The following is a 27,837-nucleotide window of genomic DNA, read 5'->3' as shown; positions in this document are numbered from 1 at the left end:
CGCCGCAGTTGTCAGTGCAGCAGGGAATATCAAGCCGGCCCCGTGCCCGGCTCGCTGACCGGGACCGGCGGGATGCAGTGGCTTGGGGTAAAAATAGGAGGCTGTAGAATAAAGCTTGCCTTGCAACTGGTGGGAAGAGCCCCGAAGTGGAGGCTTGGATTCAGCGTGACAGAGCTGAGATGTATGTGGGTATCCCATGGCGCACAATACATGCGCACACAAGTGATAGAATCACAGGATCGTTGGCATGGGTTGGTGGGACGGGACTTTGCAACCAGCCAGCCCAGCCCCAACTCCCTGCCATGAGCGGGTTCCCCCCACCAGCTTGGGCTGCCCAGGCCCCATCCAGCCTGGCCTGGGGCATCTCCAGGGCATCCACAACCTTCTCTGGGCAGCTTGTGGTAGGGCCTCACCACCCTTGGAGTAAAGAGTTTCCTCCTAACAGCTGACCTAAATCTCCCCTCTTTTAGTTTAAAGCTATTCCCTCCTACTGCACATGCCTGTCCCCAGCCTCGTTTTTGCTTCTTTGCTGCTGCACAGTTGTGCACCCTGCTACCCCATGCCACATTTAGCCAATCTATTACAAAATGTCTGCAACTCCGCCAAGTGACTTGGACACATTTCCCCCGTCTGAGAAACGGGAGATCCCTATGTGTGAGGAGCGCAGCACGGGGCAGCAGCAGCAGCCCGCAGTCACGCAGCAGGATGGAGGCTTGGCGCTGTGTGGGGTGAGGGCTGGGCAGGGCCGGGGTAAGGGCCTGAACTGTCCCCCGGGGTCAAACTGTTCAACTTCAGCCCCTTTGCCAGACTCGATCCTACTTTACGGGAACAAAGGGGTGAAGTAGGCAACGATCAAGAAATGGGAGCACAATGATTTAAGCTTATCACACGGCCCAGAAATAAAGGATGCTGAGCTGGTGTGCAGGAGAGGGGGAGACCTTCAGAAGGGCTTTGTTTGCAGTAAGAAGATTGAACTCGGAGGCGACCCGAGAGCCCTAAAAGTTTAGGGTCTGTGTTGCTGAGAGACCTTTGGACGCGGCCCGTCCACGCTCCGACCTCACAAGTTGCGAGTGAGTGCCTGTGCCGGCCCCGTGGCCCAGCAGGGTGGGGGCAGCAGGCCTTGGGCTCCTAGGGCTCCAGAGGGTCGATGAGACGGAGCCCCCGAGCAGCTAATGGCAGGGTGCCCAGCCCTTAACCTGGGGGTCAAAACACAGCCCCTTCCCAGAGGGTGAATGAGGGGTGCTCGGCAGGGGGCAGCCCCTGGCATGCTGCAGCCAAAAGCACTGCTGGGAGGGAAGGGCAGGCCCCCGTATTTGGGGTTCCTTTGGGATCAGGCCCCTCTGGGCAGTGCTGCCCCGGCATCCAGGCCCAGCCCCCCTTGCGGACGAGTCCCTGTTCGGGCTGATTGTTCCCGGTGGATTTGCATGGCAGGTGCAGGCTGCGGAGTGATTTTGCGATGCGGAGCCCTGCTGCCCCCCCTCCCCGAGGATTTGCCTCCCCCACCTCCCCCCTGTGAAAAAGGGCCGCCGGTGCCTTCCTTTCCCATGAAGAAGAAGCTTGAGGATCGCGTGAACACGCTTCAGTTTTCTTATTCTTTTCTATAGATGTGGGGAAAAGAACAGCCGATTGTGTGAAAAACCCGGTGCCTGCAAAAAGGGACATTGGCCATCCAGGCGAAGGTGCGCGAGGGAGAGCACTAATCGCTGAACCAGGAGACAAATACGATTACCAGCTCCGAGCCTTGAGTCAGAAAGTCTCATAGACTTTAAGATGTTAATCCCCGACATAATCCTTCCTTTGGCGTGTAGGAATAGTGCAGCCACAAGAGTTGTTTTGTTATTTATATTGGCGTTTAATAAAACTCAGCCAGCGGTGAATGGGCTGCCCACTCTCCAATGGTAATTAATTCCCTATTTCAGTGACCCAATTGTGCTGGGATAGAGCAGTGGGACAGTCCCACTGCCCCAACCCGCCTTTGTGCAGCTACACAGCTCTCGTGCTTCAACAGCTATGGAAACTCATTCTTTTGATGTCATTCAATGAGTTTTCCTTGGGCATCTTCTAAACTTCAAGGACCCTTTTCTTTCTCCAACGCATGAAAAGCAGGACTAGCTTGACCACCTCTGTAGAATTTAATGATTTGGTGAAAGGGCCTTTTTGGGGGTTTTTTTGAAGGAAAGAGAGAAAGAAAATTTGGCAGGCTGCTATCAAATGGGGTATCCAACCCGCAGCGCACCGCAGCCATTCAGCTCCCGGCATGCACGGGGCAGAGGAGCCGTGCTTCCCTACACACAGCACTACCGTACCTCTCACCCCTGGCATGCGTGCAGGTTTGTCATGAGTGAGCAGCCTGCACCCTCGGCCCCGAAAACGTTTCACCTTCAGGAAGAAAGGCACTTCGGTCCTCAAAAGGGAAAAACTGTGAGAGCCCCAGAAGGCATCGTGGCGCTGCTGAGCCCGGGGCCGTGTCCGGGCAGCGCGTGGCCGTGGGGCGGACACAGGAGTGTGTGAAATGGGCACGTGAAGGACATGGCCCAGCCCTGCCCAGCGCGGGCAGCCCCTTCTATGTCTTTATACATGCTCCCAAAAAAACCCCTCCGCAAGTCACAAACAATTCAGAATTCACTAAGAAAACACAGAGTGAACCATATGGCCGGGGTGGCTCGAGTTGGCTGCATTTTCTCCCAGACAAAGAAGGGATTGAGAGTTGAAGGAAAGGAGAAAAAAACCAACTTTCCGGCTGATGAAGCTGTTGTCTGGAGGCAATGATCCCAAATCTCAAGGCTTTATTCCAGGCCCCGACTGAGACGTGATATGTCATATGATTAGCATCTTTCATATTTACAAGAGCAGTGTGGGCTGCCGGGCTTTAGAGAAAGGCGAGAGAAAGAGGGGGCATATGCTGAAATGGATTTAGCATTTGAAAGAGAGAAAAGAGATCGGATAAATACACTTAAACGAGGATTTAGTTTTACTCCCGTTGCGTCCTAATGGATTGTTGATTGAGATTTTAGGGAGCGAGAGCCGAGGTGTCAGCAGCGCTGCACGGCGCAACGCGGGCCGCTCCCGGTGGCGGGCGGCGCCACCTGGCGGCCTGGCGGGGCTGCGCCGAGCCGGGTGGGGCTGTTGACTTGAGGGGATTGAATAAACTGAGGGCGTGTAGTTTTCTTTGGAAAAACGACGTTGCGTTAGGCCTTTTTATGTTAGAGCCATGTTCTTCGCTTTGAATGATTTGTAAATACGCACTTGTTTTTACAATAGGCTGCTGCATGCGTATCAAACTGAAGAACAACGAAACACTAATAATGCAATTAGGTACTTCACAGGCTTAGTTATTAAATAATTCATACTAATATTAATAATAGAATTAAAGGGATCTCAGATATTGCAGTTCCTATATTCTTTAGTTTTAGTCATTCAAACAAGGGGCTGCCAAAACAGAAAAATCAGAACAGATGCAAATAAAATTTCCCCACGTTAAACATTAAATATTACATTCACAGTAGTACTGGTCATTTTTATAGACACACCATTCATATACTGTCAAAATAAAAAGCACACATTTTATTTTTCCTTTTTCTTACTCTGTTCTTCTTCCTTCTTTTCCTCCAGGTAGTACTTCAGAATGTCGTTTAGCTGCTGCTCACACTGGCTTACATGTTGCAGTCCGTTTTCTCGTCCTGAAAGCAATATTCAGTAGGATAATTATATCTCACTTCACAGCATCCATCACATAGTTGCTGTGTGGCAATGAGAACATCTATTTCCCAAAACATATCAAATGGCTATAATATTTCTACTGGGAACATCGTTGTTCTGCACCTACTCAGTTGATGCCAACCAAGTAGACAGAATAAAATTAGTATTTTGGCACTTCTCTTGTAGTGAATTCTTATCTGCTGTTTTAGAGACTAAAAACTCCTCCTGTAGTATCTGCTAAGGTGGGGCCTCTCTGTGCAAAGAGCAGACGTGTGTCAGCACCAGTGGGTGCTGGGGAGTTGGATTCAGACAATTTACTGAAGACATTTTAGAAACTGGGACTTTCTCTCGCTTCTCTAATTCAATGAGAATTGAAAAGGCAAAAGTTAGGATGAAATGTACTCATACTTTGAGATATGAAATTATTTCCCAGTTGTCTTCCCCTTGCTTAGTACATACTACTCAGAGCTACATTGCTTTACAATGTGTTCCTGGCTGGGTCTGCTATGTAAAAACCAAATTGGTAAAGCACTAGAAATACAGTAATCATCTCCAGATCTCCTTACCAGAATACTTTGTCCATCTATCTGATGCCATCAAGAGAAGAAAAAGAAGTCCCATTACTGGATAACAAAAATACTTAACATATAAAAGCAGTATGCTGATAAAACTGCAAACAAGCAACTTTAGTGCTTGCGATCTACTTGCAATGTACAATGTATGTAGGCAATATACTGTATTTTGTATAGTACGCTGTATGGGAACTGTTGAGTCATGTCCTGAACCACTGATTGATCACCTGATGAAAGGACTGAGTCAGGTCTAGGAGCACAGGTGAAGGCAATTCAGCTGTGTGACCAGAAAGCGGTGGAGTCTGGCTGCACTTCTCTTAGACTCCATTTAAGGGCTGACTGCCACCCTGGAAGGATCTCTTTCTGGAGATTCCTCCTTTGTGGAGTCTTTCCTGCAAACCTAGATCTTTGGCTACAGGTGAGCATTTCTTCCCTGTTTGTTTCTTTTCCTGTTTCCACCACGATAATCTTTCCAGCTGTAATACCAACTGTAACATATGCATACTATACATTATGAAGGATGTATTCTGTATAGTATACAGCATATTGTGTAATTTTAAAAGGTGAGCTATAGGTTTTTGAAAATAAAGGAAAAGAATGTAATACCTTTGCAGTGATTAATTACTCTTTCATAAAGTCTGTTCTTACTTAAGCAGGCCAAATTCCCAACAATCAGCAGATGCCTCTTTGCCCTTGTTAATGCAACATTCATTCTCTTTTCTGAGTCTGTGAATCCAGTTTGTCTTGTTCTTACACATGACAGAACAATGATCTCCTTCTCGGCTCCTTGGAATGCATCTACAGTGGACACCTGGACAGCCTTCACTGGAAAAGCCTCGGAATGTATGCTCCTAAGCAAGTTCTGTATCTGTAGACAAATGAAATGAATATGGATGAATTATGCTGCTCTGTCAATTATTTGTCTTGAGCAAAAACTACAAGTCTGAGTCTATGCAAGATGCAAACTAAGAAACTACAAAGTGCAATTACAATATATCTTCAGCTACTTTCAGTAAAATATTATGGAATGAGACTGTATTTGATAAAATGCTGTTCTGCTCAGTGTGGCGAACTGTGCTTGCATTTAGTAATCACAGCAGACCCATATCATGTCCTGAATGACTGAGTGATGTACAACTGCAGCCTTGCTATGCAGGTCTCTCCAGTATTTGTCCTTGTCATGCATATCAATCTGTAATGACACCCAAATCATAGACTAAAATTATGTATTTAATTTTCCAAATTTTCTAAGTGGGCAGGTGCATGGGAACTGTTGAGTCATGGCCTGAACCACTGATTGATCATTTGGGGAAAGAACCTGTCAGTCCTGGGAGCACAGGTGAAGGCAGTTCAAGTGTGTTTCTGGAAGGGGTGGAGCCTGGCTGCGCCTCTCTTAGACCTCATTTAAGGGCTGACTGCCACTGAGGAAGGATCTCTGGTTGGAGATCCCTCCCTGGTGGAGCTTTCCCCTGTGAGCCTAGATCTTTGGAGATGGGTGAGCAGTCCTTTTCTCCTTTCCTTGTAACACCTTTCTATTGTGTTAGTCCCTTTAACATTGCATCTTTCGTATTACCATTTTATCGTGTTGTTCTGATTATTACAGCAGGAAATTGTTTTGTTTGTTTTTAATAAAAAAACCTAAAGCAGTAAAGATTTTGAGTAGAGGAATAAAAGATTTTTCTTTTTTTAAACAAGAAAGATAAACTAAAACTCTGGTTTACTTTTCAGCACGTTTCTTACTTCACTGTTCCTGGTTGAAATGAATTAGAACAAATTTACAGCTGTTTTATCAATGGTATATTGTACAAACCTTGTACATCTGTGATTTGTAAAAAGTAATCACACCCACTGCAGATCCATGTATTCCACTTGCAATCAGAGATTGGATAAGCTTGACTGTAAAATGAACTTCTGCCATGTTATAAAAGCTGTTGTCTCTCTCAATCTGGAAATAGGGAAGATTTCTAATTCAGCGCTCATTAGTAGCAGTTAAAATACACTTAATTGCACAGTAAGAATGCAAGCAGAATGGAGAAAGCCCTACAATGTTGTCTTTTTAAATAAGAAATGTTGAGAAAACTTACTTGCTCCAGCCCGCTAACACTATAAAAACATAGTGTTGGAAGCCAATCCAGTAAAGGACTTCTTTCCTTCTCAGAAACACCATCTATCAGGTTTCCTTCATAGAACAGCTCGTTGGCTATGGCACTAATAGTGGGGTGGCATCGATATTGTGTCCGTAGCAGTATTGTTTTATGTCCCTAAAGGATTATGATATAGAGAGCACGAATAAGAAAACAATTTCTACCTATTTTGAAATGCCAGCTTGGTCAAACAAAAATAGAAATAATTCCTGCAAGAAGCAGACTTAATCTTTACACTAATAACAAAAGTTAGAAGAAATATTGTAGCCTCTAAATCCTCTACATGGATTGAAACCTGAACACTAAAGATCAGGAGAAATAATCTGTCGCTGTTTCTTGTTTTTGTTTTACATTTATTATGCGATGTCTGTGCATTGTGCAAATAAATTTACGGAGAAATGCACCAAAATGGAATCTACTTGATTCAAAAGCAGACTGAAATGCTGATTCTCTGACATCTAAATCAGAAGTCTTAGTGACTTCAGTGGACTTGGAATTTTATCTTCCATCTTTAGAAAAGATGTGGTTAGCAGTACCTACCATTAAGCAAAGCCGATCAAAGAGAGTCTGTTCTAGTCCTTTATCATGAGTGCTCTCAGACCCTTGAATAGTTGGTGGCAGTTGCTTAGGATCTCCAACAAGGACTAGCTTTTCACACTGAAACCTAAACAAGAATGTTATTTAAAAAGCCTTTAAAAAGGTTCTAAAAAGGATGTTAAACTATTTGTAATGAAACTGCAACCTCTCTTTTTATGCTGCGGATTGCCTTCTATCAGGCTCCCTTCATCACTCTTCTTTCCAAAGTTAAAATAACACACTGACTAAAGAAAAGTATCTAAAAGCATGCTTCAATTTGTAATTACTCTTCTTAAGGTGAAACCTTAGAGTTTGTGTTCTCAAAAGGACATCCGAGTTTGGTGATTTGAGGCTCTGTCACTGCTAACTAAAAGTTACTTCTCAGCTGAAACACAAAAGCATGGTGGTACCTTGCAATAGGAAGGAGAGAAGTAGGTTCAGTCATCTGACTGCACTCATCCAGCACCACTACAGGAAACTTAAGAGTATCCAAGCAAGGGAATGGGCAGGCAGCACAGGTCACTCCAACCACTTTTACCTTTGTCATTAGTAAAGGAAAAAGTGATAGAGAAACATTATGATCATTAAGTAGTCTCTATGCAGTATGTGACTATAACTCCAGCAATGGAATACACTTCAATTAATTTTTAGCTATTCTACTACATGCTATGTTATACTCAGTTTCAAAAAATTAAATTCTAACTACAGGTAAAAGAGCGAACACAAAGAGGAGGATCAAAAGTTAACATTTCTCATGCTTGGTGCATTTCTATGTTAGAACCATTCACAAATTCCTGGATTTCAAGGCCACATCAGGTCAGGCACAGAAAGAGTTCAAATTACACAATTCTCCAAAACCTTTTGAGCCCCAGTATCAGAAACAGCACTAGGAAAAAGCACGAAAAACCCACAAGGCTCAGATCTGCTTTGTTCTAATTGCTCTACATCCTCGAATCACTTGAGTCTAGAAATGAGGGAAAAGAAGCAAATAACTGAGGATCAGAAGGTTTTTCTATAGGAAGTGGTAATTTTAAAATTTAATGAAAAGTTACTTAAAAATATATTTGAAAAAACATTCTTGGCAGCTGATTCTCAGTTCTAGTTTAACTCAATTAATTCCTTACCTTTTACCTTTATGACTATATAAATTTTAATTTTGAAGTGACAGTGCAGATAAGCAACATTCAGTAATTTTTCTCTCCTTGTAAACTGTAGTGATGATGTTGGAACTGACTGCAGTAAATTCGGAATAGGTTTCTGTCTCATAATTTATCATTAAATAGGAACTGCAAGTACAACTCAAGTCAGAAGCATATAAGACATTAAGCTATACTGGTAGAATCAAAGCTGTCCCATTCTGAACATTCCCAGTTTCCATTTGCTGGGCCTTGCAGGTAAGGCATATAAAAGATTACTTTCCCATCCTACCCACTTTGACTGTACCTGTTGCAATGCAGATTTATTGGTTCCCAGTTTATGTCGCTCAATACTCTTCCTTACATACATTTTTTCAGCTGGAGCTAAATCTTCTTTCATGAGAGCAAGAAGTTCTTTTAACTGTTCATTTTCATTTCCCGAGCCAGCATGTAAACTTAAAGATTTCATAACACGCATTAAAATGACCAAAAATAACATTGTTTTCAGTATTTAGTTAATACACAATATACAAAAACTAGTCAAAGTGTTTTACACAATTTATTAACATATACCAGCTGAGATAAGCTAATAAAATACTTGTTTAAAACAGACCTTTATCCCACCAGCTCAAACCCACTGCCTTAATCAAAGATGCGTGACTCCCCCAAGCTCTTACAGTTGATTTCAGTGTGGAGTACAAGCGTGGAGAAAATTTTCACTCCGGTACTTTTTGTACCCTTGGCATTCTGTTTACACCACGGAATGGTAATTTTATCTTTATTCACCTTGAACTGCACTTAATAGTTTTGAAAGTGCAGTGTAGGTCACTTAGTTTTAAATAGTCAAAAGGCATCCCCAGGACACTTATGCTGTATGCAGTGGAGATGCCTTGGGTAAGAAGTGAAGTATTAACAAACTGTTACTATTAATTCTCTGAGCATTAAGTGTATCACTTCCTCCTAGTTCTTATCACTACAATACATATATATCCTGAGTCTTTCGTTCTTTTTATGCTTTTCCTCTTTTTCTGTAAACTGCCAAATCTCTCACTATTGTTAATTTGTTCTCTATTGATTTCCATTTAAAAGCATTATCTCTATTCAGTAACAAGTCACGTACCTAAATTTACCCACTGTGTGGGAGTAGGTGGAGAGAATAAGATAGTCATATTACTGTCTCATTTTGAATGACTTCAAGATAGTGTGCATGCTGTAAAATAACTATCATGAATTGTATAATTGGCTCAGATCTCAAAAGATTAGCATACTTACCTATAGGGAAGAATTGCTTTGGTGATTTTCCTAATACTTCCCACTCTGATAAAATCCTCAAATCCAAGATCAAGTAGACTTCAAAGAAAAAGAGATGATGCACATTAGGAAAAGGTAGGCATTAATTTTGAAAAACACAAAAGATTTTTTCTGTGAAGAATATAAACTTCAACAATCAATTTATCAAACCAAAGTAATGTGAACCACAGTCAAATAAATAGAAATCAAACCAAATTACCTCATTGTGATTTGTCTCAAAAACTGCTCAATTCCTTTATGATCTTTAACTTGTATTCAGTGTTTTTCCCTTTATCTTTCCAACTGTCTTAACCTTTAACATTTTCTTTTCTTGGTATTTGGTGAAGCTTCCCAAGACTGATCTCCCCCCTGCCACTGTTATTTCCTTAAGCTTCCTGAGCATTCCTAATTTCTGTCTTGGGTGGATTCTAATGGTAAATGTGATGATAGTGGGAGATTAGGCTCATATAAAACAGTCCAGCTAGTCTTACTTGGTCTCCTAGAATAGGCAGACTGTGCAAAGGAGCAAAGGAGTAAAGTTAAATCCCCAATTGCAATAATTTGTAGGGAAAGAATGCGAGTACAATCCAAGGTATTATACTGGGAATACTAGCATAATTACCAGTAACATTTAAGTGCATTGTTGCCTTTTGAACAACATTTTGTGAAATCTTAATTCATGGTAACCTACCACAGCAGTATCCTGTCAACAGCAACATTAGTGGAAGAAGCAATCAGAAGTTTCCATGGAGCTAGCTCTGGACCCTCCTTAGCTTCACTGCTTTCAAAGAGCTGGACCAGGAACAAGATCACAACAGACAGCAAATAGCTCTTTCCAGCTCCAAAAACACCTGGTATGTTAGAAGAAAAAGCCAAAAGTTCACATGAAGATTTTCTAGAAATGCAGTTTTGATCAACTATTCTAACATAATTTTATCTTGTGATAATATTGCACTGTAATTCCTGTAAAAAACATTGCTTGCACTTGCTTCAGTAGATGAAAGTATCAAGGGGCAACCAGTTGGCTAACAATTTACTGCATGTGATGTTTTTATTTATTTGTATGCATCCCTCATGCTATGACCTCACGTACACAATAAAAAATTTGTGGTGGTGATGATTTTTTTTCTCATCATTCTAATTAAATTAATACAGCAATAGCTGAACTAAATTTCAGGCAATGTAAATGTAATCCATATGAAGACTGTTATTATTGGCCACGTATATATTTTTGCCAGGATTTAAAAACTTGTAACTCCATCTCAATACTGATTTGAAAAAGTTTTTTAAAAAATTGAATTAAGATGTTATTCATGTATACATGCTGAAAAGAGATAAAACAAGCATATAAGGAAGTATAGAACAAAGAAAAAATAATAAAATTTTATATAATAATTTAGCAAAGCTTATACATGATGTCAAGTATTTTAATATGAAAAAATAAGCAGAAGACAATCCTAACTTTATATAGAGATTTTGCTGGGAAAGATCTCTACATATAAGGTAAAATGCTGCAAAAGGCAGGATGCAAATTCAAGGATCAAAAGTTCTGTGCTGACAGAACATACTTTACGATTCTAATGTTATGATTCTAATGTCAAGGCCCTTATCAGAAGGACCTTGTGCAAGGCATGATTTTTTAAGGAAATGCACGAACAGTAGTGTTATAGAAGTGCTGAAAAGGATATTCCATACACAGAGGTAGTTGATTCAGTGCATCTTTTTCTATACTACCTTTAACAATAAGTCACTGTTTACCCAGACTTAAGGATTTCTTTTTAAGTTTGTGTAAGACTGTAAATATATGATGAATACAAAGGCAGCTAGTCTACTGTTTTGTCACTGAGAGAATTTAGGGATATTTCACTAACATTGGTGTTACATATCAAACAGCATTTCTGCACAGAACAAAATAGCAAATTTTACAATTACTTGCTATATACCATGTATGATTGTGATAGGGAAAATCTGATGTTCTTCCACTGGTTTCATATTTTCATGTGAGGACATCATCTGAGCTATGTGAATCAGAGATGTAGCTTGATCTGGATTCAATGAGAACGTTAGGATCATCTTTTCAGCTAGCTCCACTGCCACTTCAGTGCTGACAGATCCATACATCTTTCTGCGTACCAGGCTCATGGCAGGTGGAATAAATTTTCTTCTGTTGATTCTCCTAGTAGGCTTTTCAGAATCAAGATTCCTAAGAAAAATGTAACAAACAAAAGCTGTGTTATAATACTGCATGTGTATGAATTGCATCTCATTGTTCTGATGTTCTCTCACCTATGTCAAAATGCTGATGCATTATAGTTAACAACTGGCATACAGAGAAGTTGCTGCCCTCTTCATCTTGATGCACACCTGGACTGTATATTCCTGCCTCTTATTACTTCTCACTGGAAGTCTGTATCATACTAAACAGGTTTTTGGGCTTTTATCCTACTGGGTGCAAGGTTAGACTTTCCTCTGTTTTACTCAAGCCTGACAGAATTAAGAGTAGTAGAATCATGTAGTCAGAGGTAGCAGGGGTTCACATAATTTCTTGTTTTATACTGTGATTCATGGAATCATATAAAGGTTGGAAAAGAATTCTGTGATCATCTAGTCCAACTCTCTACCTATCACCAATATTGCTGTAGTGGAAATGCTGAGTCATGGTCTGAACCCAGGGGAGCTCAGGTGTATGCAATGAACCTGAGTGACTGGAAGGGGTGGAGCCAGGATCCACCCCTTCCCAGACCTCATTTAAGGGTTGGCAGTGAAAGTGAGGGCATCTCTTGCTAGAGATCTCTGCCTACCTGAGGCCTTCCAAAGGTAAGCAGCCCTCTTCCTTCATTTCTGCATCCACAGGTGCTGCACTTGTGCTCATTGTCACTTGCTGCAGCCAAAGATTTTGCCACCCTGCTATTACCGTGGTACTTTTCATCCCATTATAGTGTTACAATTGCCTACTAAACTATGCCCCAAGTACTACATCTACAGTTTCTTGAACACCTCTCGGTGTTCAAGTGGTGACTCCACCACTTCTCTGGAAATCCACTTTTAATAGAGCAAACTCAGTGGTATTTTTTCCTGTATCTATTTACATATTGTATGTTTACACTGGCACTGAAACAGTAACTTACATTTTTAGTAGATATGGTATTAGTGGTAATGTAGACGGGTTGAAGTATTCTTCCATATTTCTTAAGGATATAAGCTCACCACTGGCATTACAAACTAGCAAGGCATGAACTGATGCTGAAAAGGCCACAGAAAAATAAAATTAAGAAAAAAAGAAATAAGTCAAACTTTCAAATCAGGTAGAGAAATTAATTAGAAAATGCTGAATTAGTCCTGCTGCATTACTTATGGTCACAAATTAGGTTGGGAGCAAAATCTTGCTAAGGAAAAAATAAATATGGAACTGCGATTTAACAACATTAAGATTGCAAAGTTATATATTAACTCTTCTAGACACTGACAGCTTATGAGATCCAGTCCTGCACTTCACATGCAGGGAACAAATGAAACCAAACCTCCAATTGCCTTTGAAGTCTACGATTTCATAGCAAGTATGCCCACAAAAACATGTGCCATTCTATTTATTTTTATGACTGTAACTCAGAATAAGGATTTAATCTTAATGTAGGCTCACTGAAATGTGCTTTGCAGGATCTCTGTCTAATGATTACATAGGAAGCCTAAACAATATTAATTTGTGGACTTAAAAGACTCAATTAACCTGATTGAGTAGTATGAATAAAGTATCTAGTGATCAAGCACACAATTTTCACACTGCATTCCAGCTCCAGAATGGCATTCTTCATCTCTCTTTCCTTATTTTTTTTTTAATTAGTTTTGTTCAACAAGAAAAAAAAAAAAAACCTTTTGCATCACCTTTGGAAGCAAATTTGTTGTTCTGTTGTGAGATCTGTGGCAGACCCCCCACTGTTTCTCTGTCCTTAAAGCCCACGCCCATTAACCTCACTGTTTACAAAACACTGATATCAAGATATGAAAAAATACCCCAAACAAAAATGTCAAAATAGAGGATAGCAGCAACTTACTTGAGAACATCTTGCTAAAAATATAATAGTCAGTAGTTTATTGAAAACAACCCTGATACTATTATTTTCTGTTTAAAATACAATGATAGTAACGTGAAGTAGAGAGATTTGTTTTTTTTCTTTAATTTTAAAACTTTTTTTTTTTCCAGTTATTCCAGATTGCAGTGAAAAATGAACTGAGAGGAACACTGGGATAGCCAAATCACAGACTTAACGCTCTTCTTATGTAAGTACAAATGCTGTATAGTGAATTGCTTGAGCTTTTTATTTTAGGATGGTAACAACATGTACCTACCAATATCTACACTCTCACAGTCAAATTGCACTCTCTATATGCCATTTGTATTATCCTCATCTCTTCATTATCCATCCAGAATTTATTACCAATTGCTCTGCAGCTTTCAATGCATTATGTATTGTATTCAAATTACATACTAAAAAAAATTACTGTGAATAAAATGCACAAGGTTTGAGAAACTCAAATCTCATCCTTCATAGCTAGTCATATTTTCCCCACAATAGTTGTTTTCCATGCTTCTTAATTATTTAGAATAAAACTTACTGTGTGAGTGCCAGTTTGAGGGGTGATAGCCTTTCAGTGGTAGGAGTTCAACTTCATTGTTATGGGTTGGTCCAAAGAAAGCACTGCTTGCAATGAAAGTATCAAGGGGATCAAAATTCAGAGTCTTCGAAACAACCCAAATATCATCTGTGAAAACAATAGAGTTCTCATTAACTTTTAAACATCTAATATCTTTTAAACTAAAGGAAGTCAGATAAAAAAGTGAAACATTTTCTAGGCTGTAAATTAAATGACTGCAAACATGAAAGTAAGGGGTATTAAAGTCCTAAACATATGTTAGTTCAGTTTGCAAAAAATAAATAAATTATCAATTTGTTAGGTACTCCCTGTCTAAAATTCATTGTAGTGGTAAAGTTCTCTCCTTAATGCACTTAGTGCCAGTTAAATTCTGACAAACCCTAAGCACTGTTAATTCTGATAGCATTCAGAGCAAATCACTTCAATATACTACAAATCTAGTTAACTACTTGGTTTTCTTCCCTTTCAAAGGCATCACATACTGTAACCTACAAACGTTCAGATTTGCTAGGCATGTCTGCTGAGGCTACTCTAGGCCATACATATTTACCTGTAACAAATTTGACTAGCTAATTTTCCATTCACAAGTTTTCCTTTTGCAGAGTTGCAGAATTTTAAAAACCTGATCTGTTGGAGTATTCTAGAGTCTGTGATAAAGCATTCACAAACATGTTAGCTTATGCCTAATTTCTTTAGTAACATTCTATAGCAAAATGATCAAACTAGGAGAATATACGTATCAATTGTAGAAGTAGTGAGGCAATCTGGATCAACTCACCGAATGCCCTCTGACTCTGTGACACGTCAGATAGTTAGACAAAATAGGCAACACCTACTGAAACGCCAGTTCTTACATCAAGTTTTCCTTCACTATATTCTGCTTGAATATTGGGCTTTCCTGAAAATTCAGCTATTTACAGATTTCATACAGTCCAAATCTAAAGACATAGAACTTATATTTTTTCAAAATTGTATCAACATTTACAGGAAAAAGATGAAATAAAGATATACTTCTTTGTCTTTCTACAATGAGAAGGGAATCCTCAAAGTTATCAGGCATTCCACAAGGAGATAGTTTCAAATTGCAATCTCAAAAGAACCTCAAAAAGGCACACCACGAACATAAACATAGACTATTATTCTGATACTTAGAATTTTCTTACCTTTGCTATAGAGAGAATAATGCTCCTTACTGCTTAGCTTGAGGTACAGTTTATTTTTGGAGTCCCCATCAGATTCAGCATGCACGTTCCTAAGTTTCTTGAGCTTACTACACCATCGTGTTCGAATTTCATAGCCTTTCCTGTTAAATTGTAATTTCCAGAAAAAGCATGTAATCATTTGGTACATTACATGTTCACTCCATAAAAATAAGAAGGACAAGTCTAAGCAGCACAGATTTTGGCTGTTCATCTTAGTAAGGCTTAAATAAGTGTATCTTGAACTCTGATACTCAGCTAAAATCAAATTTCCCCTACAATTTAACAGCATAGAAGAGCCTTAGATATGGCCTCTAACATTACATTTAGAATATGTATATTATATCCAGACAGGTGGGTTTTTTTCCTTTTAAAGATTAACGACCTGGTATCTTGAATATATGTCTGTTTTAAAAAGCATCACTAGGAACAATAAAACAAAGTCTGTCCCAAATTCCCTTAAGAAAGATTAAACAGTAATTCAGATGCAACCATCATAAGACTTTTTGTTAAACAATTGATAAAACTGCTGGTAAGCAGGTTTTTTTCTCATGGAAAAGGGTACTTACCTGAAATGACACTGTTGTGAATAATAATCCTTTACTTATTTGGCTTTTACACTTCTACACAGAACTGCAACCTCTTTAAACATAGTCAGTGTGTCTGTTAAATGTTACTTAAATCCAAAGTTAGCAGCATTTCTATAGACCTTGTAGTTCACATAGCACCCCTGACAGATGTATGCCGTATCAGAATACCTCACAAAAAGCTGGCATCCATCAAAGACAAAAATCTTTTGATTTCGGAGGTATGCTCCAATACTTTTTACATCATGAAGCACTACACTTGGTCTGAATTTTTTTATTTGTGCAGCATTCGCTTCTTCTATCCACTTGAAAAATGAACAGCGCTCGGCTCTTGGGGCATCACAGGCATAGAACAGACGGCCCTAGGGAGGCAGGAGAGGGAGATCTTAAATACTTTAAACAAGCAAGTTTAAAAAAAAAAAAAAGTAGAGCAATTGACCAGTACTAGTTGCTATATAAATATCAGATAAACATCTGTGCTTTCAGCTTGTTTAGCTGTAAAAAATGTGTTCCTAACACTTCTGTTTCTCAAGCCAGCTTGTATAATCACAGCTTAAAGAAATCCAATATAACCTAACAAATTATTAATTGAAGGCTTTCTCTCTCATATATAAAGCTCTTTCTCTATGGAGAGAACCATTACATCAGCAGTTCTGGACAAGAACAGCTACTACCAATGATCTTAAAGGTGATGACTGTAACACATCGCTTTAACTTGCAACTGTAATTGACTGAGAACTGTGCTGGAATTGTTCACACAACATGGCCTTTATTGCAAACATCCCAAACTGCAAACAGACAAGGAATAAACAGCACCTTGTTTTGACCTTCTTTTTTAACCACAAGAACCTTAGCAGGACGCATGTGATCACAGAGTGGAACGCAGCTTTCTTTGCTCTCGCTTTGCTCATCTTTCAATGAAGAGTAAAATGATGTATCCACTTTTGAAAGGGCGTTGTGTAATCTTTGCGACAGCTCAAAAAGCATTATGTTTAAATGTTCTTGGCGTAGAAAGGAGAATAGAAGAGCAATTAATATAGCTTTAAAATGTTTATGTGTACGCAGCACTTAGATACGCACTTTCATTTGAAATGTTCAGTTCCATATTTAAATCAAAACAATTGATCCAAGTACTAAAAGAACAAACATGCAGCCTGCAAAATTCACGTATCGCACATGAAATAAACTTGTTCTAAGTGCCTTACTTGCATATAAATCAAGTTTAAATTTGTATCTCCAAATGATGCAAATGCTGAATACCAGTAGCTCAGAAGAAGGTTAGATAGGACTGGTAAACAGGCGCAAGGCTGCATCTTTGAAAAAGGAGTATACTAATCTTTCAGTTTGGCTTTACAATTTTGAATACAGACTGAATATATTTGAGTATATATACATACGCATACAAAGGTGTGTGTAGATCCAAGTTCAGATACAAACAGTTGTTCCAACAGACAATGCCAATTATATCTTTCCCTTTCAACCTGCTTTTGTGAAGCTTCAGAAATGCATGGTGTACAAATGACAGCATTTTACGTAGCATGGTGTTAGACATACCTGTCAAAGCAGCTTTAAAAACCTGTTTGTAGTGAACATGAGACTGAAACTCAGTTGGTATGGCAATCTTTCTTTTAGGAAGATTAGCATGTTTTACTTTGTCTGCATTAGGAAAAGACAGCTCAGAAACTGTTATATCCTAAAAATAAATAAATAAGTAGGCTGTTAAAAACTTGCAAAATCCTGAGGGAGACAAATTTTCATAAACGGCTACTGTACAGATCTGTCAAAAACAGTCAGATTTTTCAGGGCCTTGTTCTGCAACCAGAAGTTTCAAGATGAAGAAGTTTTTCAAAAGCAAAACACAAACATTTGCAGAACTTGTTACTAGGAGTACAGAAACGTATTCAAGAGGAATAAAGTAAATACACTTGGAACTGCAGTGTAGTGAGCTGGCAGTATCATTTAAGATCACACAAGTTAAAATTTTTTCCTGGCAAAACAGCTTGTATTCTTAAGAACACAGGTTTGTTTTGTTGTTTTAATTTCTCCAATATTCTCCTTTTTTAAAAAAAAAAAGTCTACAAGTCACAAGCAGCTGTTGCCAACTGCTAATTCTGTAGGCCCTTATTCAGTGTCATAACTTGTGTTGCCATTACTAAAATTATGATATTTACAGTATTTTAAAATTAGAGACTACTATGAGGCAGGACGTGGATGTTCACGAAAATAATGCTGATTTCACAATTAAGAATAATACCTATTGGAAATGTGTTCTTACCAACAAAATATGAAAAAGCCCATTGTACTGATTTATCATCTCCATGCCATCAACATTCAGACTGAAAAAAAAAAAATCTGAATCTGGCACCATGTGGACCAAGGAATTACCTTCATAAAGGCTTGGTCACACAGTTTAAAAATTCCAGAGCCTCTTTTGTGCAACTGCATACACAGAAACATCTCATCCTATCATACTGACAATATCTTGCAGGAAATCAGATAGATTTTGCTTTGTCCAGAAAAATGCATTTCTGTTAAACTGTATCTGCTTGAACAGTTACACACCTGGACATCTCCTGTCACAGTGCGGCAGGTCAGATGACTCAACACCTTTTGTGCTGGTTCAGTTAGAGGAGTCTGATTTAAGTGACAAGAAAGTAACTTCCTGTCTGAAATCAAATCTTGGTTGCTGCTATCTGCACAGCATTCACCGAGCATGCTCTTTGCTGTCAGCAGAGGTACAGGGCCAGGAGCGTTGCTGTTCGCAGTGCTGCTCTGGCTCTCTCCTGTGTCACCCAGCAGCATTCCAAGGACATTCTCAGCATAGATGTCATTGGCCGCTTCCGTATCGTTGCTGTTTTGAGTTATCAGGTCACAATGAGCGCTGTTTAGATATTTTAGCCACTTGCTTTGTCTACATTGTGAAGTCACATTTGAGAACACTGGGTGCACAGATTTTCTTTGTCTGTCTTCCATACACTCCTCAAACACAGAAGTTTCATAATTCCTGTCCTCAGGGCCAGAAGCACTCATGGAAAACACTGCTGGCTTGGTGCTCAAACTGACTACTGAAAAGCCATTAGGTTGCTGGACCTCCTCACTGTCGGTTAGGAAAAAATCTGTGTTGGGAATCTTGGCAGTGGCAGCAACAGTGACAGGTGGAATTTGTGTTTTAACCGTGGAGTTGCATTCCTCTGGATAGCTGTCTTGTTCCCATGCTGTAGAGCAAATAGATCCTATAAGCAACTTTGTGTAGTTGCAGATGGCACGTTAACTTTAGATGCACAAAGAACTAAGATGAAGAAATTATCCCAAGTACTTCCTTTTACAACCTATCTTATAACTGACAGGTTCTTTCTATTGCCCCTGTACCGTGTCATCCATACTACATTTCCACATAAAACGACAGATTTCAAATATGATTCTTTTATTATTTTAATTCATATATTCTGAACACATTTCTATAAGCACTCTACTTCTCTGTAAGTAAAAGTTAGAAATTATTCAAATCGAGTATCTGCTATGGAAGTTATAAATCTGATATTTTTGGTAGCTCAGTGACAGAGGCCAAATAGAAAACAGCTTAACATCCATTCCTTTTTACAAAAAAGTGTACAAAATTAATGTTAATGTGGATAAAAAGATTTCTAGTATCAAAATCATCACTTTGGCTAAATTCACTAGCAGTAAGAAGTAGCAGTCAGTGATAAGTGTCCATGTAACCACTGAAAGTGGGCAGTGAACATGGATTCAAACTAAAGCAGGCAATTAAGTGAAAACATAAATGTGAATTAGAAGTTTTGCTTACAGCCTTATTTCCTTCTCTGAACAGGAAAGTAATTTTTCTTTATACAATTGGATCTGTACACTTAAGTTTCTCCCATGGGGAAAAAAAGAAAAGGAAGGAATGGGATGGAAAGTATGGAAAAGGAGGCTAATTGAGGTGGTATGGAATAAAAGAGGATGGAGTAGAAAATTGTGCTTAGAAATCTGAAACACATGCATGAAAAAAGTGTATCAAACAAAACAAATACATACAGACATATCAGTGTACTTCAGGACCCAGTTTTTCTTCTTATAGTGCAACTCAGTGCTTCAAAAATCATCACAGACTTTGTAAGAAAGACATTATAAAGTACAATTATAAACTATTATCTCTTACTGAAAATGTTTTCTGAAAGCTCTGAATCACTTGGTAGATTCCTGTGGATCAGAGGTTCCTGAATGTCTTGAACATTTCCCTTTTTTCCTGAAGCTGGAGAAACTGAGGAATTCAATTGCACTGATGTAATAATCTAAAGAATGAAGAATTAACATGTCAAGTGAATGACTAGAGGAAAAAAAAATAGAGAAAGAAAATGAAAAAAACCTACCCTTGATTATAGCTCTTTTACCACTATTCTCCCTCTTATCATTCTAGACAATTGAAATGTCTCAGAGTCAAGATGGAAAAAGTAACAAATTAGACATGAAGTTGCTACCATGAACACAGAGGAAGTAAAACCAAAAGGTTCTACAAGAGAGTCAGGTCACACCTTGCCAGGTTCCCATGAGGTCCACTGTGTTTCTCCCAAATCAGAATGTGATGGTGAGCTTGACACTATCCACTGTGGAACTTCAGAACACGCATTCAATGCTGATGCTAGGGAAAACATGTGAAGGACAGAAGTCAGGCAGAATAATTGTTCAGATGCCAATGACCACCATTCTACATTCATTTTCACTTACAGGAGTGACCTACTACTGAGTCTTTAATGTTAAACTTCTTTTGAAAATTCTCTTCTCTGATAAAATTCATATTGTCCTCATGAAGACTTCTTGAATCTGGAGACTGTTTCAAAAAAGTATCAGTAAAATCTTGTTAGAAATTAAACTTTTTATCCTCCTTATAAATAACATCTTTGTGCAAAGATCTCATTTCTAATTACAAAATGGTAACTAGCCTATTCTGGAATTGGAAAAAAAAAAGTATCAGTTTTCTTCCATCACTTTCAATACTGAAATACATAGAGCATTAGAAAAATATGGTTTATTTAATATTGCACCTCATGTTTCTCTGTATCCATGAGGAGTAATAATAAATTCTCATAATCCAAGAAAGAATGTTTTAATCTTTGTTCTGAAACTCTCCAAAAACTATACACAAAATTTCAAATGCACCAAAAACAACTGCTACAAAACCTCATCGTCACACATCAAGGAATCTCTCTTTTTTAATATCACACATTATAATTTCTTTAAATGAAATAGATTGAAGAATCATAAAAACTAAGGTACATGTTGCAAATGCATAACTCCGCAACAATAAGTAAAATTAGGTATGGTTAACTGCAGTATTATATTTGGTTCTTGCACTAAGGTTAATAAGAATAACTTGGAAAAAATTGCTTTACCTCTCTGAAGTCAGAAAGAACATAATTGCATGAAAACGGAGGTGACAGAAATCTCTCAGCTGCAAACTCCGTATTGTCTGGGTACTGCTGCCATCCTAGCTGTGAGCAGGGAGCTCTCAACATTGTCTCACTAGATGCTGATCCCTTTATTTGGTGCCCTTGAAACTCAACAGGCTACACAATACACTGGAATTATTAACTGAAAATAAGTACTGTTCAGGAACTATCTACAACCAACAAAGCAGATACAACAAAAATAACCTCTTCAAAACTGTAGGGGAACAACAGACTATGCTTTTGAAGGTATCTGTATCTTGCTGACCCATGATTCAGCAGCAAAAAAGTTTTTGCACAAATCTGTCAACACAAAGTTGTGACATTCTGACACAACATGATCTGAGAAGCTGGCTAAATATTGTACTTATTGTAAAACATTGAAAATACTAAACTACTGCCTTGAACGTTAACACTGTTCATCACACTTCAGTTTCACAGAGAAATTGTACCTTCTGCTGGCATTCAGGTGTCCTAGGGTCTCTTTGGCCCAGTGCTTTCAGTGGAACACACAGCTCAGTTTTCTGTAATAAATCAACCTTACAGTTAGGCTGCTATAAAAGTATCAAAAGCTAATTAGCTTAACAGTTTAATAACCCTTCAGGGTAAAAAATTAAACTAATATATCCAAAGATTTTTCTAAAGACCTCACGTACTTATGAAACAGAAGGTATTGCAAATGAAAAGGGAGAAGCAGAAGAACTTTAGATAGTCTTTTTTTTTCCTGTTTGGAAGAGATTGAAAGAAAAAGACTATTAATAGCATTTCACAAAAATTAGTGTGAATCATTAAAAATAAACAGATCGATGGTGCATCTCAATGCTAAAACTCATAGGAAGTCCATCCATTCTAAAAAGTGATGGAAGGGGAAAAAAAGAAAAAAAAGATGGTAAATATAGTGGCAAAGTACTCGAGTAACTAATTACTTGTATTAAACATAACAAGATATTACAGTTTGTACTAAGTACACTTTTAATCTCTAGAACACTACTAGAAATAAGGTCTGCAAGATGACCACCTCCTTTCCAAGGAAATGGTTGAGTCACCATCCCTGGATGTGCTTAACAACTGTTTGGATGTGGTGCTCAGACACGATTTAGCAGTGGGTTGTTAGGTAGGGTAGTATGGTCAGATTGTGGTTGGGCTTGATGATCGTTAAGGGTCTTTTCCAACCTGAGCAATTTTATGATTCTATGACATGTTTTGTTTACTTCAGTTTCTTAATTGATCCAGGAAGAGGTTTGGTAAAAAAAAAATATATATTTTGTAGCAACAGATATATGTAATCAAAAACTGGTTACCAAATTGCCAGAAGAATCAATGCATGAAGATGCCTGTATACTTTCTGAGTAAGGCATTTCTGTAAACCATTTTATAGCTACAAGACATGGAAAAACATAATAAGATACAGCAGTCACTTTACATAAAACAAAATCTGAATAATTTAATGATCTTGCACTCTTTTCCCATGTAAAAAAACTGTACAGTTAACTGAATAAAACAGGGAAACAGACTTGGAGGTCACACTGGTGCCTTAAAGGCTGATCATTGTGAGATGTAGCTTTCATAACATACTGCTATAAAAGTATGACTTCTGAATGTTAATTGTTCAGCAGGAAAGATGGGAGGGCAGAAGTCAACCAGGAAGAGTCAGTCATGAAATAGAAACTGATCTACCTTCGTCTTTGGTAAGTAGTTCAGGTATCTCTTCAGAAGTCTCTGCTTCATGTAACACACTATTATATTCCTTCATCATTTGTAAGCTGTCTAGTGCTGTGCTACATTGATACAAAGCTCTTAGAAGAGTGATATTGTTTACCAAGTCAGGAAGATCTGATGAATTTTCAGCCTTTGCCATGGATTTCAGGCAGTCCATTTCTATTTCTATTCTTTCACCTTTGCTGGCTCCATGAGGGGTATTCATGCTCTCTAGGTTTTCAACCTCTGTTTCATCCATTTCTGCTTCTTCTGAAGCTGAGCAACCTTTCCCTAAAGGACAGACAGCACTTTTGGAAATAAAAGTACTTTCCTTATTCAAAATGCCAGACAGATTTTGATGATCTTCTGTAATATATTGGGATGAGCCACAGCAAGATTCAGAGTTTTGTGACAAAGTCAGCACAGGGCCATCTGGTTTGATGTAATCAATTTTAGTTCCCCGGAAATGTTCTAAACCAAGATCTGGGGATTTTGTGCATTCAAGCTGTATAACATCTTCTTCAGTCTTTCCCTCTGCTGTAGAAATTATACTGCTAGAAGCAGTACATGAAATATTTTCAGTTTTATCAAACATTCCAGTTTTAGGGTGACATTTAACATTTGTGTCACCAGGAAAAAGATCAAAGTGCTTGCTTTTTAGTCCTGATGTGCCGTTAATGGTAAGTGCTGCACAGCCACCAAGATTCTTCTCATTGTTCACAGCTTCAATACTTCCTAGGCTTCCATTAATCTCTTTTAAGTTGTTTCTGTCATCCAAAAGTTCCACTTCAATTTTGGTCTGGTTTGAAGAGTCTTCCATAATTCTCTCTGTATCTGTAACGTTGTTACAAAACTGTAATGGCATTTGCACAGTGCAGTGATTGCCATCATTTTCTATATCATATGTTGAACACTTGATTTCTTCCTTTTTGCAGTGTGTCATCACTTCAAAGCAAGAATTAAGTCTCAATGCAGTATTTTGTGCCCTATCTTCTCCCTCTAAGCAATCTGCACTTTTTGAAAGCATGTCTTCTTCAGTGAGCTCTTTCTTATTTCTTTCACAGTGCTCTTCATTGTCCATATCATGAAAATCAAAAGCCCCCAACAGGTCAAAGTTAACCTCCATCACCTGTTTGTCTGGACTACAGTCTCTGCCATGTGTACTTAAACCTTGCTTTGCAATTGCATTTTCAGTCACTGTTAAATCCTCAGAGAGCTCTAAGTCGCTAGGCATTCTTTCTGAGTTTTGTTTCAGCTGAAGATCACTTTGAGATTTGACTGATGAATTATCCTGAAGACCATTAATTGCCAAATGCTCTCTGTATCTGGAGAGAGGTTTTTCAAAGGTGACTGGACTTGCTGAACAAGAAGAGACAAATAGGCTGTCACTCACTCTGTTTATGGTGGATTCAGATAGTACAGAACTGTTTGTCCTGCAGGGATCTTGTAAATCTTGGCTTAAATTATTAGCCTTTTTGTCATGTCTTTGCCCTGCGATTTCTTTATCACAAGGTTCAGATGAATTTATAAGCAAATGTTCCTTTTTATCATTTACCATTTCCTTTGTAAAAGGCAAGTGCTGAATAGTTTGAGCAATCTTTTTGTCAGAGTTTACAGAAAAGGCAGGCAGGGTTGTGCTTTTTAGGTTACACAAACTATTTATGTTTTCCAGTGTTTGAAATCTATGACATTCTGTGACTTCAGATCTGCAGACTTGCTCTCTGCAGACTTGTGGTTTAGACTTCAGAAGAGCTATGATCTGTGTTGTGCTCCTGATATTCTGTGACACTGCCCCATGACCAGTTGTCCAACTATTAGACTTGGCGTGCCCAGTAATTAGAGGAGACTCTGGTTTTACTGTGGACTGATCAGAATTTTTCTTCTCTATTTCATTACATGTATGAAGAAATGGAAGTGAAACCACTGAGGAGGGAGTCACACGATCTCTGTTATCTGTACCTCCATCTTCATGCAAGCCTGCAGATAAGCTTGTTTCTGCATTCTTCTTGTAAATAGTAGAAAATAAGGGAGAGGTAATATAAAACCTGGATGGAAAACGATCCTGATTCTGCTCAGATATAGGCAATACTGCCATTCTTTCTTCATCTTCTGCTGTTGATACTTTCTTTTCAACCTGACGTGGCCCTTGGAAACCCTATGAGAGGAATTTAAAGTTAATTCTACTCAGAAAACAACTTCACGTTTCATAAGCAAAAGATCAAAATTGAGCACATTCCATACGATATATTCACAATATCATAGGAGTTGGAAGGGACCTCTGGAGACCATCTAATCCAATCCCTTGCTAAAGCAGGTTCCCTACAGGAGATTGCATAGGAAAGCATCCAGGTGAGTCTTGAATTGAGTACCTCCAGAGAAGACTCCGTACACTCTCTGAGCAGCCTGTTCCAGTGCCCTCACAATGAAGAAGCTTTTCCTCAGGTTCACAGTGAATTACCTGTTTTGCAGTTTGTACCCATTACCCCTTGTTCTGTGTCTGGGCACCACCAAAAAGAGCCTGGCCCCATTCACTTGGCTCATGGCCTTTAAATATTTATAAGCATTGATAAGATCCTGTTGTGGTTTTGTGATTTTTGTTGTCGGTATTCCACATCAGAACATAACATAAAACAGTGGGAGTTAAAGAGTTAATGTTCTGGTTCTGTGGACTGCCTCTTTTGGGCATTTTGGATTCTTGGAGGGGAGGGGAGGGAAGGGGAGGAGAGGAGCGGCATTCCCAGAGGACAGAAGAAAGGTGGAGTGCCTGGCAGGACACCAGCAGTTGTCCTTCTCTCTGACTCGCTCTCAGTTTGCCCTGGAAAAAAGCATGTGCTTCCCCTGTAGTCTACTAGTGTAAGATGTTGCAGTTTGGATACTTCCCTCTCTGTGTTTGTTGAATTTAGTAAATTACTGTTCCTCCTCAGATCGTTGCCTTTGTTTTCCTTTCAGACACATCTGCCCTCCTTCTTCCCCTCTCCTGGAGCGCACGGCCAGCAACAGGCCTTACCTCATTTTGGTCCGGAGCCACCCGCTGCTATGCTGAAAGGGGTGGGCTTTTTTTTTTTTTTCTTTCCTCTCTTCCCCCCCCCCCACTCCTTCTGGGTGTCTCCTTCTTGTCTCCTTCTGGGCTTGCGCCCCTGTCATGGACTCAGATCTAGAGATAACTCTGTGACAGATTCCCCTCTCAATCTCCTCCAACTCTAAACTGTCTTGGTTGACTCAGGTAAAATAGCACATGTATAACAATTTCATGGGTGTATAAAAATAATCACGATCCTTGCAATTTTCACAGCAGCTTTAGCAATAGTAATCCTACTAAACTAAACAAAGATTTAAAAACCTTAGAAAAAATAGCTACTGGTAACATGACTTGACTTACAGTTCCAAAAAAGGGTAGGAAGACATTATATATTTACTATTCCATTTAAAAGTGCCCTTTGTGTTTTAAAATGTATGTTAATGTCAGACAAATTTTGAAACAGACATACTGTAAACTTCCTCTTTAAGCCGACAGACAGATGTTTTGGAGGCAGAATTCCAGGCTTTACACCACGTCTATTCACGTCTACTATTTCAGCTTTCCTTGGTGGACCTTCACAAGATTTTTCCTTCATTTTTGCTTCTTCAACCATGATCAAATATCGTTCACTTTCTAAATTATCTCCAGAATTCACCTAGGAAAAGAGAATGCAATAGTGTGTATGTAATAGTGCTATTTAGGAAACTACAGATCTTCTGAATATTGTATATACTCAAATGGAAATTTTTTGGAAATGTAACATTTTATACCCAACACATCACAACCATTGTAAATATAGTTAGATTAATTAATAATGGAGAACATTAGCACCTAGTTATGTTCATTTAATACATTACTACGATATGCTGCTTTTACCCAGCCAAAGTAATTCTATGAATTCTCTACATTTGTTCTGGAAAAGTAATAGTAAGTTATATCAACAATTGAAAGCATTTTTAGTTTTCTATTATTTGCACTACACAACTGCCAGATTGCTGGGGAAAAAGCACCACCTTAATCGCCAAACAAACAGGAATTTGAAATGCAAACCACAGTAATAAGCATAAAAAACAAGCTCCAAATAAAATATACCTGGGATTTTACAAACATACTCTCCAAATATTGTCCTTTATCATCAAGCAAGATTGCCTGCAAGGAAAAATAAATGGAATTAAAAAAACCAATTTTACTTCACAGGTCGACTAAATGGCCACTGCCCATCTTGCAGATGATATTAAATCTAAAAGTGCTCACCTTATTTTCTCCAGATCTAATCCTCAGAATTCCATCTTGCCATGTTTTCGATTTTTTCATTTTTTGGTGAGTGTATAACACCTGATGTAAAAGGGCGAGATGTTGGAACAATCGTAAATTAAAAAAAAAAAAAATTAAATAACACAGCAGTGTCATTTGATTGATTTTTACTTAGTGACATAGCGTTAAAAAACTTACAGTAAATTCTTGAGAAGCCATTGCTTCGGCAGAATGGTCCTTTAACAGCTTATTTCACAAACGCTTCACACAACCTGAGGGACAGGAAAAGGCTCAGAATAAACCGCTGTTTAATAAAGTCAGAAACCGCTAACAGAACGTTGTCACCGGTTCACCAGCTCCCAGATTGCGGACCGGCCATGCGTGGGGACTGAAGGGGCTGACAGTGACAGCACAGCTACAACCACCCCGAGGGAATCGGCAGCGTTCCCTCAGCCCTACAAGCGCGGGAGGAGCGGGACGCGCAGCGATGTAACGCGCAGCGATGTAACGCGGAGAGGCCCACGCAAACACGTTGCGCACCCCCGGGGCGCCGCCCCACCCCCACC

General features: G+C 39.0%; 1 protein-coding gene and 1 long non-coding RNA gene across 6 annotated transcripts; one reads left to right on the top strand and one right to left on the bottom strand.

Moving 5' to 3' along the window:
• Nucleotides 1-2,769: 2,769 nt before the first annotated feature.
• ZGRF1 (zinc finger GRF-type containing 1) lies at nucleotides 2,770-27,803 on the bottom strand. 5 transcript variants are annotated; one of them, XM_010709986.3, is made up of 28 exons: nucleotides 27,470-27,803; nucleotides 27,272-27,352; nucleotides 27,110-27,166; nucleotides 26,487-26,672; nucleotides 22,978-25,153; nucleotides 22,602-22,678; nucleotides 21,753-21,824; nucleotides 21,247-21,420; nucleotides 20,582-20,684; nucleotides 20,389-20,495; nucleotides 20,016-20,148; nucleotides 18,419-19,071; nucleotides 17,411-17,549; nucleotides 16,673-16,857; nucleotides 16,028-16,218; nucleotides 15,234-15,373; nucleotides 14,032-14,178; nucleotides 12,546-12,660; nucleotides 11,361-11,620; nucleotides 10,109-10,268; nucleotides 9,400-9,477; nucleotides 8,435-8,582; nucleotides 7,402-7,529; nucleotides 6,956-7,079; nucleotides 6,356-6,532; nucleotides 6,082-6,216; nucleotides 5,026-5,139; nucleotides 2,770-3,680 (listed from the first exon to the last, which is right to left on the bottom strand). In XM_010709986.3, exons 1-28 carry the CDS (start codon nucleotides 27,488-27,490, stop codon nucleotides 3,654-3,656), a joined length of 6,108 nt encoding a protein of 2,035 aa, XP_010708288.1. In that variant the 5' UTR covers nucleotides 27,491-27,803; the 3' UTR covers nucleotides 2,770-3,653. The 5 variants fall into 5 exon arrangements, with proteins under 5 accessions (XP_010708288.1, XP_010708285.1, XP_010708286.1 ...); XM_010709983.3 differs by having other exon boundaries at nucleotides 4,878-5,139; nucleotides 27,470-27,801; XM_010709984.3 differs by lacking the exon at nucleotides 21,247-21,420 and having other exon boundaries at nucleotides 4,878-5,139; nucleotides 27,470-27,800.
• On the top strand, nucleotides 13,328-24,988 carry LOC109367312. Its single transcript, XR_004159619.1, has 3 exons — nucleotides 13,328-13,695; nucleotides 22,914-22,988; nucleotides 24,905-24,988. It is a non-coding gene; the product is annotated as an uncharacterized LOC109367312 (long non-coding RNA).
• Nucleotides 27,804-27,837: the final 34 nt, after the last annotated feature.

Source organism: Meleagris gallopavo, chromosome 4 (genome assembly GCF_000146605.3).
Source record: "Meleagris gallopavo isolate NT-WF06-2002-E0010 breed Aviagen turkey brand Nicholas breeding stock chromosome 4, Turkey_5.1, whole genome shotgun sequence".
Classification (NCBI taxonomy): Eukaryota; Metazoa; Chordata; class Aves; order Galliformes; family Phasianidae; genus Meleagris; species Meleagris gallopavo.
The sequence above is the reverse complement of the archived record's forward strand: the minus strand, read 5'-3'. Positions and strand labels throughout refer to the sequence as shown.